Source organism: Bos indicus, chromosome 26, assembly GCF_029378745.1.
Source record: "Bos indicus isolate NIAB-ARS_2022 breed Sahiwal x Tharparkar chromosome 26, NIAB-ARS_B.indTharparkar_mat_pri_1.0, whole genome shotgun sequence".
NCBI classification, from domain to species: domain Eukaryota; kingdom Metazoa; phylum Chordata; class Mammalia; order Artiodactyla; family Bovidae; genus Bos; species Bos indicus.
Window position 1 is genome coordinate 34,762,873 of NC_091785.1, and position 19,208 is coordinate 34,782,080.

The 19,208-nt window shown below is 40.6% G+C and overlaps 1 protein-coding gene across 1 annotated transcript in view; it reads left to right on the plus strand.

The window, feature by feature from the left end:
• The first annotated feature begins 293 nt into the window (after nucleotides 1-293).
• FHIP2A (FHF complex subunit HOOK interacting protein 2A) overlaps nucleotides 294-19,208 on the plus strand; it is a 37,620-nt gene continuing 18,705 nt past the window's right edge. Inside the window, exons 1-5 of the mRNA XM_019952922.2 lie at nucleotides 294-539; nucleotides 6,835-6,913; nucleotides 13,624-13,793; nucleotides 15,516-15,620; nucleotides 16,070-16,192. Coding sequence (XP_019808481.2) covers nucleotides 495-539; nucleotides 6,835-6,913; nucleotides 13,624-13,793; nucleotides 15,516-15,620; nucleotides 16,070-16,192 — 522 coding nt within the window. The 5' untranslated portion in view covers nucleotides 294-494. The remainder of the gene's footprint in view (nucleotides 540-6,834; nucleotides 6,914-13,623; nucleotides 13,794-15,515; nucleotides 15,621-16,069; nucleotides 16,193-19,208) is intronic.

Below are 19,208 nucleotides of genomic sequence, written 5' to 3' on the forward strand. Positions count from 1 at the left end.
GCCCGACTCCCGACCCCAGGCCGGCCGAGGCCTCTGGGTGCCTCTCCCGCCCCCGCGGCGTCCGGCCGCCCAGCCGCAGGGTCTGCCTGGCCTGGCGGGGGCCTCCCCAGGCCGCGGCGGCGCCCCCTACAGGCCGCGGCGGGCAGAGCGGGCGGAAGGAACCCGAGCCGAGCTGCCACCGTGTCCAAGCCGGGGCCGGAGCCCGAACCGGAGCCGAAGCCGGAGCCACCGCCGCTGGAGCGTCGCGGGCCCAGAGTCCGCGCGGAACGCCCTCCTCGCCGCCCGCCACGTCGCCGCGCCCGCCGGAGCCGCCGCGCCGCCCGCTCACACCTGAAGCGGCCGGGCCGGGCCCGCCTTGGCCCTCTGCTCGTCCTCCCTGCCCCGCACCGGCCTTCACTCTGGAGCGGCCCCGGCAGCCGCAGCAGGGGCGGCGGCGGCGGATCGAGGAGCTCTCCAGGTCGTCCCGGGAGAAGCTGCTGCAGTCCCGGGACAAGATGTTCTCCAAGTTCACCTCCATCCTGCAGCACGCCGTGGAGGCGGTAAGGCCGCGGGGCTGCGAGCGCACGACAGGCCAGGGATGGCGGCGGCCTACGTTCCCCGCCGCCGGCCCCGGGCAGAGAGAGCCTGGCGGCCTCGGCCCGGCGGCCCTAGGCGTCCCCGGCCCCGCGAAGGAGCGAGGCCCGGGGCGGGCGCTGCGGGGTCGTCGGGGCGCCGGGGGCCTCGGGCCTGGCTCTGAGCGGATCCCCTGCTCTCCTTCCTGCTCCGGGCCGGCCTGGAGCCCTTTTTCTCGCTCTAAGAGGGCAGGCGGGAGTCCCCGGGAGGAGCGACCGCTCCCGGCCCGGATCGGGGGTCGTCCGATTCCTCCGATGGGACCAGGGGAGTCGGGGAGCACCTGGCAAGGTCTTGGGGCGCTCCCCCGGACTCCCTGACCGTTAACCTTCTCCCTCAAAAAGTGGTCAGCGTTGACCGAGACAAAAGAAACGGCCTAACACTATTTGGGTTTGTTTTGTTTTGTTTGGGGGGGGGGCGGGCAGGACGGGGTGCTCTTGCCGGGGGGCGCGGCTCTGGCAGGGAGGCAGCCCACCCGACCGGTTTCGTAATCTAGCCAGGTTTTGCTCTCGCGGGCCGGGCGGCCGGACTCAGCTGGATCTCCTTGATCGGTGTGAAATGCATTTGGAAGGTCTGATCGAGTGTGCTTTAGACATTTTCCAAGCCCTCACCCAGCACCAGGACCATCTGTTTCCTTTCTTCTCTTCCTTTCCTGGACGCTTTTCGTCTTTCCTGCAGTTGTACCCCGATTTGAGGATTTCAGACACCAGCACAGGGGGACAGCACTCAAATCTAACACTACTAAAAGAGAAGTAACTCATAAGAACGTGTCTTCCTGCTGATTCAGTGATAAGGGGTCGCATTGCTTTACTTCGGTTGTTTTACCTTAGGCTGGCAGAATTGCCCAAATCGAAAAATGCACCCTGAAGTTCTTAACAAGTGCAGTTTTGCTAGACGTGCTACTTGGCTAGTTTTAGAAATGTCATTCTCTTTCTGTGTTTAGTTAATGTCATTCTCTTTCTGTGTTTAGTTTTTGGGTGACATAGCACATTCAGATCTACATAACTTTAAGGGGGGAAAACACACAATTTGCAATATAACAGTTTTTACGGCCAGATAAAAATAAAATGGATCTTTAAAACTCAGTAATGGAAGACTTTTGTACAGTTTTTAAGTGCTGTGTGGGAAATGTTTTGAGTCATTTTAGATCTGCTACAGGTTCTTGAGAAAAGGAATGTATCAAATCAGGCAAGACACGGTTTTTCATGAATGAAGAGCAGTATTGCTCTTGAGGGAGATGATAGCCTTAGACTCTAAGGCAATTTTTAATTTTTCTTTCTTGCGTATACACCAGCTACAGCACCTTACTTTTAGAATTCAATTAAAATTTATAAAAAACAGTGATATTTACATTTTATATTATTCCTTAACTTAAAATATCAAGAATCATTTACTTTTTTGACACTGAATACAGCTTCATACTGAGATAATTGGGGATAAGAATTTATTACATCATTTATATTCTATACTAATTCAGGCCGATATTTACAGAAATAAGTACTTAGAAAAAGAAAGATGGCTTTCAGTGCTCTCACAGTAAAGACTCATTTTTGTCCTGAGGCCTGTGTTTTCTGTCTGCATTATCTTCTTATAATTGTGTATGTTAGCATCTCCCAAATTATCCGTGTAAATTGTCTGACTCTGCCTCTGTAATATCCAGGTTGTCTGCTTTGCTGAGGTTAGAAAACAAGTGGATTATATTCACCTGCCCCTGGGAGTTAATGCACTGCATTTAGAAAAGTAATGTTTTTATTTACTTAGCATTAATGTTTTCAATTGTGATACTTACTAGTTTACCTTGATAGGCAGTTAAATGTGATGAAAAATTTTTGGTGTACTTTTTTTTTTTTCTTTTCCCTTTTACCATTCTCTTGGAAATGAATCCATATGTAATGCTGAATAAGCCATCTTTGTGTTATTTGAAGAATATCTTTTTTTTCCCTAGCCCAAGATTGGTTTCCATTTATTCACTTCTGTTTATTTGCTTGACTTTTTTTCTATGGCCTAATCTTACCATTCCTCAGTTCATTTCATTAGCTTTTCTCTATCCTCCTTTTAATTTGTTTGCCCAATTAGTATTTTCTGATATAGCATTGCAATTACGATTATCAGGGTTCTTCAGAGAAGGGAGATAATCCTGCAGACAGATGCTGACATGACCTTTTTTCAATTGTGTCACTGTATGAATCTTTGTAATGTTTTCTCAACCATTTTGGTATTATTATTTTCTAGGTTTTTTGATTCAGTTGGATCCATCTTCAAATGTGTTTTTTAGGGTCAACCAGATACACATTCATTTAAATAGGGTTTAGGTGTAGAGTTGTCCTTATTGTTTAATTAATGATTTCTTCTCACTTCCTGTTAACTACTTAAAAGGATGACATACAACTAAGATATTTTCAAAGATCAGTGCTTGAAGATGTGTTATTAATCTGATAGGCTACATTTTGAGTTTAGGAGAGGAATTCACACCTTGAGCGAAAACAAAAACTGTAATGTAACTCTTGCGTCCTTTTTCAGAAATGACAGCTTTCCTTCAGGATAGAAATGATTGGCTAGTAAGAGTCAGGAAATTAGCTAGTTGCCACAAGTCTGAAATCAGGCCTCTCATCTAATTAGTTCTGAGGTGGATCATTTTAGCCCAGCTTCTCCAAAGGATAAATAAAACACCTTCCATTAGTACAACTCAGTATTTGTTGAGGGCCTTAGTCTGTGTGAGGTAGTCTGCCAGGGACTAATATCTTGTAATTCCAGTCAGTTCCATCCTTGAAGGCAGATTTATTCCAGGAGGATAAAAGGGCAATGTCAGGAAAAAATGTTTTATCTGTCTTAACTAGTTAGTTCAAGGTAAGTCATCTTTCAGAATTTGGATGCATTATTATTTTCTTGTAAAATTATAATTAAGATTTAATGATGATTGTTGAAACTAGCAATTCCTTAAAAATCTACTCTGCAGTAGGAATTAAAATGTCAAATGAAACGTAGGTAGTGTTTTCTTAAGTGTATTCTTTTCCAGCAAGTGCTCTTTAACTGTCATCCTTTAGTCACGCAGCATACGTTTTAGGAGCCCATCAAGAAAGCACAGTGCGAGTTCACGGTGAGACTGCACTGGTAGGCAGAACAGACGCACAGGTTGAAGTATAAGCCGTGCCCAAGCTTGTGGCCTGGCCCCTAGAGCCAGACAGAGCAGGGTTCTGGGCTTGCCTCTGCCCCCTACTTGTTCACTGGACAACTTACTTAGTCTTTGTATGTTTCAGTTCCTCATTTTTGTTGTTCAGTCAGTGAGTCGTGTCCTACTCTTTGGGATCCCATGGGCTGCAGCACAGCTGGCTTCCCTCACAGTAAAATGGAAGTAATTAGACCTATCTGATAGAATTGTGAAAATTAGAATGACCGGTACTTAATGCAGTGCCTGGCACATAGTAAGTGCTTAATAAATGTTAATCATTATTGTTACTATTTGGATCATTGTTCTGTCAGTGCGTTCTGTAGGAGGAGGGGAGCAAGCACTTAGGACTGGAAGGCTCCCTGGAGGAAGTGAGACTTGAGCTGGACATACAGCAGCAGAAGAGATAGGTGGGGGGTGTCACAAAATTGCCCGGAGGAAGAAGCAATTTAAAAGAGTTGGGCCTGGAATGTTGATGATGCCTGAGAGGCTGCAGGCAGGGCTCTGAGAACACTACTTCTCATCTGAGTTATCAGCTGCTGCTGCTGCTGCTAAGTCACTTCAGTTGTGTCCGACTCTTCGCAACCCCATGGCCTGCAGCCTACCAGGCTCCTCCATCATGGGATTTTCCAGGCAAGAGTACTGGAGTGGGCTGCCATTGCCTTCTCTGGAGTTATCAGCTAGGTAGGTCCTTTTGTGTGGTAGGTATTTTGGGGAAAGAACTCCAGGTTTTTAATTACCAGTAGTGTTGCCTTCTGCAGGTCAGTGAATGGCTCTAAGTCTTGACAAGAGTTTGGGAAAAGTCAGAGTTTATTGTGAGAATTTAAGGCCACATGTAAGTGTAAACTTTGGCACTGTGCCTGGCACATAAAAGTGAAAGAAAAATGAAGTCACTTAGTCGTGTCTGACTCTTTGCAACCCCATGGACTGTAGCCTACCAGGCTCCTCCATCCATGGAATTTTCCAGGCAAGAGTACTGGAGTGGGTTGCCATATCCTTCTCCAGGGGATCTTCCCGACCCAGGGATGGAACCCGGGTCTCCCGCATTGCAGGCTGATGCTTTACCAGCTGAGCCACCAGGGAAGCCCTGGCATGTACCTACTCACTAAATGGCAGCAGCTGCCCTGTATTCACTCAATAAACATTATTCAGTGTTTACTATGCGCCATCATTGACTTGGAAACTGGGGGTTCGGTGATGAACAAGATGATATAATCTTTGTAAACTCACTGAGTTCACAGTCTGGTGGAGGAGATGGATAACTCAACAGTCACCAGCATGGGCTCAGGGCTGGGAGAGAGGGAGCCGGCAGTCAGGGAGAGGATGCCGCAAGCACGTGTGGAAAGGACTGTGCCCTCGACAGGAAGTCTGGCCAGATTTCTCCGGGAAAGTGATATACCCTGGAAATTCCCTTGGAAAAATTAAACAAAGCGTAATATTTACACTTAACAAACTCAGTACATTTTTTGAAACACCAAATTTCATTTGGGTTTGTCCCAATTGTTAATACAGAATTAATTGATTAATAACACTTGTTAATACTGCATAAAGCTAGTGTATTAAAAGGTCTATAACACAAGAGAAATTCTGTATATTTTGAGGAGATTCTAAAAATAAGTAGCTGATTAAAACTGACTTTTTAATCTAAAAGTTTCAGGAAGATTATTTTCCCAAATTAATTCTTTCTTTCTTATTTCTCTAATTTTTTTCTCAGTCTCCCACGAGTTTTCTCTCTCCATGTTCCTGAAGTATAGTAATGCCAAAGATTTTTAACTCCATTGTTAAGGATCTTAAAGTCTTTAAATTTTTTCATAGCTTTCTATTTGGAAATGAGATGAATATTTACATTCTCTTAATGCAGTACTATCAGAGTGGTGTGAATAGGCACGGATGAAAAAGTTGGCAGAAAGATATTGATGATTGCAGAAAATTTTTCAGGTCCATTTGTTTCCTGATTACGTTTCATCTTCTGGATTGAAACACTTAGATATCATGACCAATGTTTATAATTTACTCAGTAGTTTGGAAATTGTTTTGAAGGGTTTTGAACTTTGAGGTCTTTATGGGAGAACCAATCAAAATGGAACAAGTAGAAGTTCAGAAGTAACATGACCTCTTAGGTCATCTGTTTAGATGAATCTGTGAAAATGGGAGATTACACTGCCATAGTTGAGGTTCCCAAAATGGAAACCTATTTGCTATTATGAAAACTGGGTCAGCTGTACTTTCTGATGAAAATTTATTGACAATGCTAGGACTGGGAGAGCATGCTCTCTCTGTCACTCATTTTAAAGAACAGAAAATATTGTAAAGGTGCATCCAAATCTTTTTCTATCTGTTTAATACCCATTTAAAATACTTTTAAGTTTGCAATGAGATGGTTGAAGGGATATAGTTTTGGCCTTAAAACGTCTGAAGTAAATTTCAAAATCAAAAATGTGAGACGTTTTTGACTTTGTGGAATTTAAATTGGTAGTGTCTTGTTCCTGTGGTCATTTTGCTAAAAATATGCACTGCCTAATCTAGGCTTAAAAAGAAAAGATTGACTTTTGTATGTCATTGAAAATAGAGAACAGTTTTGCTCTGATTACAGGGCTGACTTTGGTATGTATTTTAGTAGTGGTGATGTGTAACTGTTACATAGCAGCTCTTTACTGTTTTGCATTTCAAAGTCCTAGGTACAAAGATCCCTGGTTATCAATAATTCATTTTACTGATACTTTAGTAATAGAATAGTGTGTGTTTTCATTGAACTCTGTTACTTTTGAAGTCATGTATAGTAACTACTTTCAGGGAAGGAGAAAAAAAACCCAATACTATAATTACTAATAACACTGATAAATGTGTTTTTCCTCTTTCTTAATAAATTATATTACTTTCTTGGATTTGACATTGTCTTTGTTTCTCCTTGATAGTTGACATACAGAATCAAATTAAAGCTCATTCCTTATTTATATGCTGCTTTTGCATCATTAGTAGAAAAATACAGTTATATTTAATATGAAAATTTTAATGCCATTTTCTTAATTGTTGTGGTCTTTTTGTTTGTGTTTGTATAGCTTGCACCTTCTCTTCCTTTACAAGAAGATTTTGTTTACCACTGGAAGGCAATTACCCATTACTATATAGAGACTTCAGGTAAGAAACCATGCTGATATTAATTAAACAGAAAATTTATGAAATATTAAAATACAAACTACTCTTCAAAGTTATTTTGCATGAAACTTATAAGCAATTTATTTTCATTCCTCTCATTCAAAAATACAGCTGTTGAACACCCACTGTGTGTCAGTGTTGTTCTGGGCACTGGGTGGTATGCCACTCAAATAGACAAAATATCTGTCCTAACAGAGCTTGTATGTTGATGGTTGTTGTTTAGTTGCTAAATTGTGTTTGACTCTTTGCACCTCCATGGACTATGTAGCCTACCAGGCTCCACTGTCCATGAAATTTTCCAGGCAAGGATACTGGAGTGGGTTGCCATTTCCTTCTCCAGGGGATCTTCCCAACTCATGGATGGAACCCTGCGTCTCCTGCATTGACAGGCTGATCCTTTACCAGTGAGCCAGTCAGGAAGCCCAGATATATTGATTGTATTAATCACTCTGTCATGTCCGACTCTTGAGACACCATGGACTGTAGCTTGCCAGGCTCCTCTGTCCATGGGATTCTCCAGACAAGAATACTGGAGTGGGCTGCCATTCCCTTTTCCGAGATATATTGATTAGGAGGAAGCAAACAATAGACAAGTTCTCATAGTGTGTCGGATGATAAGTGCTAAGGAGAAAATGAAGCAGGCTGAAAGGGATGGAAGTGTTTGGGGAGTGGGGACAGAGCCATTGGAGACAGACGGCTCTTTAAGATGAGAGAAATCCTCATTACCCCAGGTGACTTCTGAGCTGAATCTGAAGGAAGGAGGAAGCAAGCCTGGAGGTGTCTAGGGAAAAGATCCAGGAGGGCGCTCAGTGCACACTCCCTGAGGCTGCAGGGTGCAGCACTTGGCATGCACTGGGGACCACAGGAAGTGTGGCTGGAACAAAGTGAACAAGGAGAGAAATGGGAGGGGATGACATCGACAGGGGAGGGGCGCAAGTTCACCCAAGGCCTTGAAGCCATTGCGAGGGCTTTGGCTTTTACTCTAAGATGGGGAGCCTTTAAAGGGTTTTGAGCAGAGGTGTAACATAATCGGCTTTAAAGAGATCACTCTGGCTTCTGCAAGAAACTTAGATTGCAAGTGTGCAGAGGTGAAGTTGGTAGAACAGGGGACTGTTGCAATGGTCTGAGCAATGTCGGTGGCTCAGACCAGGGTGGACGTGTGAGAAGTGATTGTACTCTGGGTATATTTTAAAGAAAGTTGTTAATGGATTGAATATTGGGTATGAAAGAATAAGAATGAAGGATAACTCCAAATGTTGGGGCTTAGGCAGTTGGAATAATAGAAGGAGCACTCATGGAGAATGGGATGAGGAGATTCCGGGAGGAGCAGGTTTGTGAGAACATTTTGGACTTGTTTAATTTGAGACACCCATTGTATGTGCAGCTGGATATTGTCAAGCAGACAGTAAGAAAAAGGGATCTGGGATTTAGGGTGGAGGAATAAACTAGACATGGAATTGAGAATTATTAGCATGTAAGTAGGACTTCCCTGGTGGCTCAGAGGGTAAAGTGTCTGCCTGCAATGCGGGAGACCTGGGTTCGATCCCTGGGTCGGGAAGATTCCCTGGAGTAGGAAATGGCAACCCACTCCAGTATTCTTGCCTGGAGAATCCCATGGACACAGGAGCCTGGCAGGCTACAGTCCATGGGGTCGGACACGACCAAAGAGTCCAAAGAGAGACACCACTGAGCGACTTCACTTTCATTTCACTTAAGTGGGATTTAAAGCCATGAGACTAGCTGAGATTACCCAGGGATAGCTACAGACAGAAGGAAGAAAAAAAGTATTCAAGAACTGAGCCCTCATACTCAGTGTTCAGCGATTAGGAAAATGAGAATGACAGCAAGCAAAGGAGATTTTGCTTTTGCCAGTGATGAGCCAGACTGCCAAGAGAGAATGGTGTTCTTGAAGCTGGAAGTGGAGAGAAGGATCAAAGTGTCTAATGATGTCAAGTTGATGAAGGCTAGGAATGGATCATTGGATTCAGCCATGAGGAGCTCATCAGTGGCCTTGATAAGGGCCCTTTTAATAGCAAGAAAGAGAGAGGAGACCTGATTGGAGAAAGTGTAAGAGACAATGGACAGAGAACATATTTGGATGGTGTGTGAAGACCGCTCTCTTGAGGAGTGTTAGTGGAAAGGAGAGCTGAGAGACAGATCAACAGCCGCAGGGAGAAGTGGCCTTGGGTGGGGGTAGGGGGGTTAATTTTTTTTTTTAAGATGGAAGGTACTTCCATTTGTACTTTGGTGAGAATGAGCTGGTAGAGAAGGAAAGGTGGGACGAGAGTCATAGGAGATAATTTCTGAGCCATATCCTTAAGTTGGCAAGTGGGTTATGGGATCCTAGTGCATTAGCGAAGGCTTAGCCTTCATAGGTTTATGGACAGCTCACATCCATAAAATTAAGGCAGAAAGGAAAACATATGGGTGTCAATGCAGGAAAAGAGTGGACATGGTGTGGACGTCTTTGGAAGTTATCTTCTTTGTGCTTCAGTCTTTCTTAGTGAATAGGCTGAAGAGCGAATATGGGGAAATGTGAATAAATTAGGTCAAAGTTTGGCAAAGTTTTTCTGTAAAGGGTCAGACAGTAAATATCTTAGGCTTTGTAGGCCATACAGTCTCTGTTGCAACTATTCAATTCTGTTGTTACAGTGCAAAAGCAACCTTCCATAATACATTAAAAGAAGAGCATTCCTTTGTTCCAGTACAACTTTATTAAAGCAGATGGCAAGGCTGGGTTTGTTCCCTGAGCTGAAGTTTGGCAACCTCTGAAATAGGAAATAGAGTAGTAGCCTTGCTCCATAAGCCTCTGGGCTCCCTTAAGGAATATAGAGGTCAACGCTAGTGGATGTGCAGATTGAACACATATTTTTTTAACTGAAAGAATACATGAAGAAACAAAAAGTTGATTTGGCAGGCTGGTGGGGTCATAGATAATTCTTTAAAAGTAAGAAATTCCTCATTTTTATGTAATAAGTGATAGCAAACTATCTATATATACACCTTTAAATGTGAAGTGTAATTTTCACCTCAATTTGGATGTTTAGATGGCACATCTATAGAAAAGGTTTTTGACAGAAGCAATCTTTTCAAAAAATGGCTATTCTTAACCCTTGTGAGTTTTTCACCCCTCCATAGTCTTAAGGAAATGCTTTAAAGGAAGGCCTGTAAGTTCTTGCTGTAAATGATTTTTTTTTTGCAATCTCATAGCAAAAGCAAGTGTATATGTTACAATAAAGTATGGGACAAAAAAGTGGGTCAGGCACAGAGAGAGAAGGAAGCAGGGAGAAAACTAGGAGGCGGGGTCTGACCCCGGGCTTGAGGATGAGCAGTAACTTTTGAGGTAGATAAGGAGGGCAAAGGCATTTCAGTAGAAGGAATAGCTTATGCAAAGGCCCTGGGGTCTAAACATGGTTTAGGATGGTGAGAGTGGACAGCAGAAACTAGATCTTCTAGGGAGCTCGGATTTTAATCCTGTCAAGTTGAGCTAATAGTTCATTTATTTCTCAAAAAAAAGGTCTTTTTGACTGTTTTTCTCCATAAATATGTGTAATCAAACCATGCTTAAATATTCATTCTTTCCTGGAATGTTTATATAAAACAGGTGAAAAAATACTTGTAAAAAGTAAATTTCAAATAAAATTACACACCATCTTTTATTAGCCCTAGGCTACTCATTTTAGAAGAAAATGAAGTGAGACATCATAAGTTAACGTTCTTTGAATTCTTACTGTGTGCTAAGGCACTGGGCTTCACACACATTATTTCGTTGAAATCATACAGTAGCACTTACTGGTTTGATCAGCTCCATTTCACAGATGTTGGTACTGAGGCTTAAGTAGTTTGCCCAGGTCACCCAGCTAAAAGAGACAGAGCCAAAGCTTGAATCCAGGTTGTCCAAGTCCAGGACTCATGCTCTTAATACTATCCCATACTCAGTCGTATTTGATACGTCCTCCTGGGAACAAAAGTGACTCTTCTCTTTGCCTTGTTTTCTCCATAAGCCTTTAGTATTATGGTTTAGTCTGTGTGTGTATATATACACATACATGTGTAAGTGTACAGACGGAGCTTTATATCATCAGATACACAGCAGACCAGGATTGTATTGCACAAGCTATAGCAGTACTAAGCAAAGAACAATAGAGACGTAAAAAAACTTGTCATTCCCTAATACACTTTATATTTAAACATTTTATAACACTTCACATTTTATAATAGTAATTTAACCCTTATATAATAAATTTAGGTTGGTAAAACCATGTGTTTTTACTATGTTAAAAGTATTCATTAATTTTTACTTTAAAAAAATCAGTATTTTGTAAGAATTTTCCTGAGAAGCAGCTTTTACTTTGGGAGTAGATATCTGCTGATGAGAGGAGATGTCAGAAATTTTCAATAGAGGGTTTTTTTTGGGCTCTTCATGTTTTCAGATCTGGAGATGAATTGGGGGCAGTTCAAGTCTTGACTTCCCAATATTACAAAGCAATGTTCATGCTAAGTCGCTTCAGTCCTGTCTGATTCTTTGCAACTCTGTGGACTATAGCCTACCAGGCTCCTCTGTCCAAGGGATTCTCCAGGCAAGACTATTGGAGTGGATTGCCATGCCCTTCTCCAGGGGCTCTTCCTGACCCAGAGATCAAACCCATGTCTCTTAGGTCTCCTGCATTAGCAGGCAGGTTCTTCCCACTAGTGCCACCTGGGAAGCCCACAAAGCAATGTAGCAGTGATCAAAACCAAGCCTGTCCTCTCCGCATATCCTGCATTATTCAGCTTAACATTCAAGGCCAACTTATTTTTGTATAAAGAGACCTAAAGTTTAGAGATGGCAAGAATACACAGAACTGTACAAAAAAGATCTTCACCACCCAGATGATCACGAAGGTGTGATCGCTCACCTAGAGCCAGACATCCTGGAATGTGAAGTCAAGTCGGCCTTAGGAAGCATCACTATGAACAAAGCTAGTGGAGGTGATGGAATTCCAGTTGAGCTGTTTCAAATCCTAAAAGATGATGCTGTGAAAGTGCTGCACTCAATATGCCAGCAAATTTGGAAAACTCAGCAGTGGCCACAGGACTGGAAGAGGTCAGTTTTCATTCCAATCCCAAAGAAAGGCAATGCCAAAGAATGCTCAAACTACCGCACAATTGCACTCATCTCACACGCTAGTAAAGTAATGCTCAAAATTCTCCAAGCCACGCTTCAGCAATATGTGAACTGTGAACTTCCAGATGTTCAAGCTGATTTTAGAAAAGGCAGAGGAACCAGAGATCAAATTGCCAACATCCTCTGGATCATTGAAAAAGCAGGAGAGGTTCAGAAAAACTTCTATTTCTGTTTTATTGACTATGCCAAAGCCTTTGACTCTGTGGATCACAAGAAACTGGAAAATTCTTCAAGAGATGGGAGGTCAGGAAGTAACAGTTAGAACTGGACATGGAACAACAGATTGGTTCCAAATAGGAAAAGGAGTACATCAAAGCTGTATATTCTCACCCTGCTTATTTAACTTATATGCAGAGTACATCATGAGAAACGCTGGGCTGGATGAAGCACAAGCTGGAATCAAGATTGCTGGGAGAAATATCAATAACCTCAGATATGCAGATGACACCACCCTTATGGCAGAAAGTGAAGAGGAACTAAAAAGCTTCTTGATGAAAGTGAAAGAGGAAAAGTGAAAAAGTTGGTTTAAACCTCAACATTCAGAAAACTAAGATCATGGCATCTGGTCCCATCACTTCATGGCAAATAGATGAGGAAACAGTGGCAGACTTTATTTTTTGGGGCTCCAAAATCACTGCAGATGGTGACTGCAGTCATGAAATTAAAAGACACTCCTTGGAAGAAAAGTTATGACCAACCTGGACAGCATATTAAAAAGCAGAGACATTACTTTGCCAACAAAGGTCCGTCTAGTCAAGGTTATGGTTTTTCCAGTAGTCATGTATGGATGTGAGAATTGGATTATAAAGAAAGCTGAGTGCCGAAGAATTGATTCTTTTGAACTGTGGTGTTAGAGAAGACTTTTGAGAGTCCCTCAGACAGCAAAGAGATCCAACCAGTCCATCCTAAAGATCAGTCCTGAGTGTTCATTGGAAGGATTGATGCTGAAGCTGAAACTCCAATACTTTGGCCACCTGATGCAAAGAACTGACTCATTGGAAAAGACCCTGATGCTGGGAAAGATAGAAGGTGGGAGGAGAAGAGGACAAGAGAGAATAGGATGGTTGGATGGCATCACTGACTCAATGGACATGAGTTTGAGTAAAGTCCAGGAGTTGGTGATGGACAGGGAGGTCTGGTGTGCTACAGTCCATGGAGTTGCAGAGTTGGACACAACTGAGTGACTGAACTGAACTGAAAGTTTAGATCTTCTGAACTGGCTAATTGAAATAACTTTTTTAAATTATAAATGCATACAAAGTTCTGAGGTTATTTGTTCTTTTTTCTGATCATGTTTCCATTTCCATACCCCATAAATGGTTCCTTTTCTGAATTATTATGCATGAGTATTAGCTTTAGAATATCTTTCAGAATATAGATTGTATTTGAATAAGATATAAACCTCACCCGTGTGAACAATTCAGATTTTTCTCTGAATAGAAACAGGGAAATACAAAGAGTATTTTAGGTGCAAATGTACAATTTAAAAATGTTTGAATACTTGATGAATGTCTTTATTTTTTAGATGATAAAGCCCCGGTGACAGATACAAATATTCCATCTCATCTGGAACAGATGTTAGTTATCTTAGTACAAGAAGAAAATGAACGGGAATTTGGAGAGACGGGGCCATGTATGGAATATTTACTTCATCACAAGATCTTGGAAACATTATATACCTTAGGGAAAGCTGATGTAAGTTCCTAATCCACATGATGTTCTTAGGCAAGTACATGTAATATATGTTTTCATGTCTTAGAGATAAAGAAGCTGCCAAGCACTAAATTTAACTGTAGAGGTGTATATTAAGCATGGAAGGATTCAAGTCAGTACATGAAAAAAAAAGAAAGTTGTATGGCCTGTATGAGTATGACTTTCCATAGAGGTAGCAAAGCTCCCACATCCTCTAGACAACTGGTACTTAGGCTGCTTAGAATTACAGTATAAACATTTATAAAAATCTACTCAAGTGCAAATGCTCAGAATCAAAGGAAATGAGAAGGATCCCATTGAATATTGGGTTACAAAAATTATTTTTCATAATCCTGAAAGAAAATATCACTGATCATTCTGACATTAACACTTCTGATGAGTGGAACCAGTTCAAGTAAGTCTCTTTGATGAATCTTCCTCCTCTTTAAAAATAAAGAGTTGATCAGCAACAGGCCTCCCCCAGCTCTAAAAATTGGTGCTTCTGTTCTGTGAATTTCTGTAATATATGTGAAAATCAAACTAAAGAAATCTCAAACAGATGTTTGAACAGCAAATAGAATTATGAAGTCGTATTGAAGACGATTTCCTTTTAATTAAGTCTGTAATTCTCCAATTCATTTTTAGGTTAGATTCATTCAGTTTTTATTTTCTAGCTAAATATCTACTCACTAGTATCTTCCAATTCATTCCCTTCCTCCCTCCTTTTTCCTGTCCTTTATAGAGAGAGATTATGCAACATTATATTGAACAAATATTAATCAATTTCTGAGCAAATGTTAGTAATTATTCTACTGGGAATTTTATTTTGATATTGATGATTATAAATATTGTATTTTATCTGTATAATTTAAGGTATTTACTATCTTCACATACTATTGGGCTTAAGATTATAGCTTATGCTATTTCCATATAATGTGTCTATGTTGATGTTTTGGAAATGTTTTGTGACTATTTTAAATCTGAGTCAACATAAGCAGGTTAATTTTAGAACGTGTAACCTTGCTAACTCATACTCTCTTAATTTACAGCATGCGTAATCGTCAGGTTTATCTGCCTTTCAGCAAATATTTAAAACAATTGGCATGTTATCAAAACTTATTTATTAAATATTCATTGCCTATAATAATCATAATGTAAATAATTTTGTGACTAATTTAAAATAGCATTGTTAGATTAAATCACAGCCATTTATACATCAGATCAGATCAGTCGCTCAATCGTGTCCGACTCTTTGCGACCCCATGAATCGCAGGATTCCTTTATTTACATACATGTGTTAGACTTTATTTACTCCTCCATATATATGATGAAAGGTTATTGATTACCTGTCATAAATGTAAGTGATAAGATGCTGCCTTTGCCTGGGCCAGGGAGTTTCCTTTTACCCTAGCATTTAGAACATTAACAGCTTGGCATTACCTGAACCAAACTCCAGTCTCCATGGCACATTATCACCATGCTGTTTGTGATTACATCAGGCTTTGGTCTCACACACTCTTATAAATTTTATTTATAGAATACCAGTCAGTAATAATTTGATTCAGAATTTTATTTAGACAAAGTCATTAACTGTTGTCTAATTGCATTGATTTTTGAAGGTGGAATACATTCACATACATTGTCTCTGGTTTTTTTCAAGCTTTGGAGTAAATAAGTTTGCACTGTCTGTTTTTTCTTGTTTGTGTTTTGTTCTCCTGCACCCAGTGTCCTCCAGGAATGAAACAGCAAGTCTTGGTGTTCTATACCAAACTCCTGGGGAAAATCCGGCAGCCGCTACTCCCGCACATCAACGTGCACAGGCCCGTGCAGGTAGCTCCTTCCCTTTACATCGAACTATTTGGTTCGCTGCTTTTTGCATAGAAGTAATTTTATATGATTTTTCTAAGAGTAAAAATAACATGCAAAGTAGCACATGTTGATACTTGAAACTTTCTTGATGCATGACATTGTATTAAATGCACTGCATGTCTCTATATTTCTCTCTTAAAATTTTATACATTAATTTTACCATATACTCACTTCCATGACATCTCAAGAAGTTTATTAAATACCTCACTAATTTTTTAGAATAACATGTTTGAAAAACTTGATACTAGCACCTGTTTGATACAGGTGATTGCAAATAGTGTTCTTTCTGGAAAATGCAATGTATTTGCATTATTTAAAATTTTAAATATCCTGAAAGTGAATGAATGGCTGTTTAGATACTTGTTAAAAAAATAGCCTAAGTTTAAATTTTGTTTTAAATTTTTTGACAGAAGCTGATTCGACTGTGTGGTGAAGTCCTTGCAACGCCAACAGAAAATGAAGAAATTCAGTTTCTCTGCATTGTGTGTGCAAAGCTGAAACAAGATCCCTATTTGGTTAATTTTTTCCTGGAGGTATAGTTTACTTCTTGTCAACCTTCAAAGTATGTGTGTATTAAAATTATCATGAGAATTGAATTCTCTAAATAATATTAGAAGAAATTATATTTTGTGAGTAACAGCCTGTTTTACTTCCCCGGAATTATTTTCATTTAGGAGCACTGTTTTATTTTAACCTGAAATCTCCTGAGAAAAACTGCTCTCAAAGAATGTGACTGAACCACATGTAGGGAGCAGAACAGGGGCTGGACAAATACAAAGCTGCAGCTTAGGAGCACAGCTCGAAGGGCAAATGTGGAAGAGGGAAGTCACGGGAGTTTTTAAGCTATCATATTTTCAGCCAGGCTTGCTCAAGCGTGGTGTGTGGGTAACCTGACCTAGGGAAAGAATGGTGTGTGTAGATTTGGACAAGATGTGAAACATCACGAGTCACCTCCCCACCCTGGTATAGCATTTTATTGCTCTGCTAATTGGTACTGTTTTTTCCTAGCCATAGTCACCAAATTGTGGTTTACTTAAATCAGTTAATATTTGGATTTTATTTCCAGTTTTAAATTAGAAAATAACTCTTCTGTTTTTCCTGCTTTCGTTTACTTTTTTTTAGCAGTAGTCATTTAGAAATATATTAGGGAAAATGTTGGTGTTTTTTACTTTTTAAAAAAAGGTTTTATCTTTTTTTTTTTTTTTAGATTGAGGTGTGTTATACACAGTACAGCTCAGTGTCTCTGATTCTGTGAGTTTGACAGACACAGTTTTATAACCACCACTGCAGTCAAGATACACAGCAGCTCCATCTCCTTACCTCATGTCCCTTCCCGGTCATCCTATTTCTGCCTCTGCCCCTAGCAATCATTGATCCGTTTTCATCCCAAGTTTTCTCTTTTTCAGAAAGTCATAAAAATATAGTCAGCCTTTTGAATCTGGTTTTTCTTTATTTCACTTCCATGCATTTGAGAGTCTTCTGTGATTTTGGTCACAAACAGATACTACTTTATACTACTGAGTAGTATTCTGTTGTACGGATGTACCTCCGTTGTTTATCCATTCACCAGCTGAGGGATTTGGGGGCCAGTTTGAGATAATTACAAATGAGGCCATCGTAAACATTCACAGATTTTTGTGTGGACTTAGATTTTCATTTCACTTCTGGAAGTACCTAAGAGTAGGATTTCTGGATCATGTAGTAGTAAGTGTGTATTTGCAAAACTCTTTCCAAGTGGGTTTATCATTTTGCAGCCCAGGGGCAACATATGAGAGCTGTTGTTCCGCGTCCTTGTCAGAGTGGGTGTTTTTTGTTGTTGTTGTTTTGTTTTTAAAACTTTTAGCCATTCTAATAGATGGGTTCATTTTTTATTTCATTTTATTGAGTAAGTAATTCAGGATATTATTCTGCACTGTTGCTGCGGGTAGGTAAGCACCTACCTTACCAAGCTGCAAAATTGCGTGGATTTAAATTTCTAAGTTAGTGTTAAGGACTATGAATACCTGTTTTTCATGACATATATTTTGAAAATTTGCTTCAAAATGATTATAATAGCCTTGTGATATAAACATATCAAATATCTTGATTTGGCTAACTGTGAGATTTTTCTTCTCAAAGTTCATTTTTAGTTAAGTTTGCTTGGGTAACCAAATTACTTTAGATGCATAGATTTTTTCCCAAGCTTAAGCTTTAAGGAGATTTTCTCAGAATCTCTGATACTTGTTTCAGAAGTACACAGCCATAGATCAGAAACTGAAAATTTGCAGGCATATGTATGGCTGCCTGTCTTCAGAGAAACATTTACAGGTAGACCTCAGCATAAAAAGCACCCTTCTGAATTAGTGTCATGTCTGCTGTGATCCCGCATTTTTATAGCACCTACTTCTCCAAAGCCTGGGGTGGTAGGTGACTCCATTTTCTGAACTGACTTGACTATTCCTATGCTTTTAATATTAAATTTTAATGCTTTTAATGTCAGTTATTACAGTCTCCCTGGCATTAGAGTCATTTATGTGCATTTTATTTTCTCTTCCTTGTCAGTAAGCTCCTTGAGAACAAGGATTCTATTTTATTAATCTTTGGGTCCCCATAGCTTCTCTGGTATCTAGCACAATGCGCAATAACTGTTTAATTAACACATTGAATGAATGAATCTTTTGAGACATGCAGCTTTATTACTAGTATGATAGTAATAGAGCTTCCTTTGTGGCTCAGCTGGTAAAGAATCCACCTGCAGTGTGGGAGACCTGGGTTTGATCCCTGGATTGGGAAGATCTCCTGGAGAAGAGAAAGACTACACACTCTAGTATTCTGGCCTAGAGAATTCCATGGACTGTGTAGACACAGGGTCACAGAGTCAGGCACAACTGAGCGACTTTCACTTTCACTAGTAATGGAAGTACTTTGCATTTCTCAAGCATATATCCCTTGAAATCTAATCTCTTGCTTCGTTTACATCAGCCAGTAGATGCGTTTGCTATGAGTTAAATGCATATGGTAGATAGGTTAGAAACATTCTTTGCTGTAAAGGAGTTGGTAGTCTGGTGATGAGCGAAGACTAACGTTCAAATACTGTAATCTAAGGTAGAGTAAGGCGAGTATCATAAGAAAGATAAGAGTAAGAAAGATACAGAGTAAATGCCCCTAAAACTTGACAGGATGAAGAGATCACATCTGCCTTGGTCATTAGGAGGGAGCATGGAAGAGGCTGTCCTTGAAATGAGCCTTGACAGATGTTTGAATAAGAATGGGCGAGCACAAGTAAAGGAGTGAAGATAGGGAGTCCGTGGTGTGATTCACAGTTTAATTAGGCTATGTGGTAAGAAAGGGACCCAGACGGATAGATTGGAATTGTCAAAGGCTTTGAATTCGTGCTTGCTTGCAGAGCTTTTTTAAAATGCAGATCCCTTGGTTCCACCTCCAGATATTTTCATTCTGCATTTTTATCAAGCCCCACAGAAAACCGCGAGCCAGCAGTCCTGAGTTGAGAAACACTAGTTCAGGGAGTGAGTGCTGAAAGTGAAAGTGTTAGTTGCTTAGTCATATCCG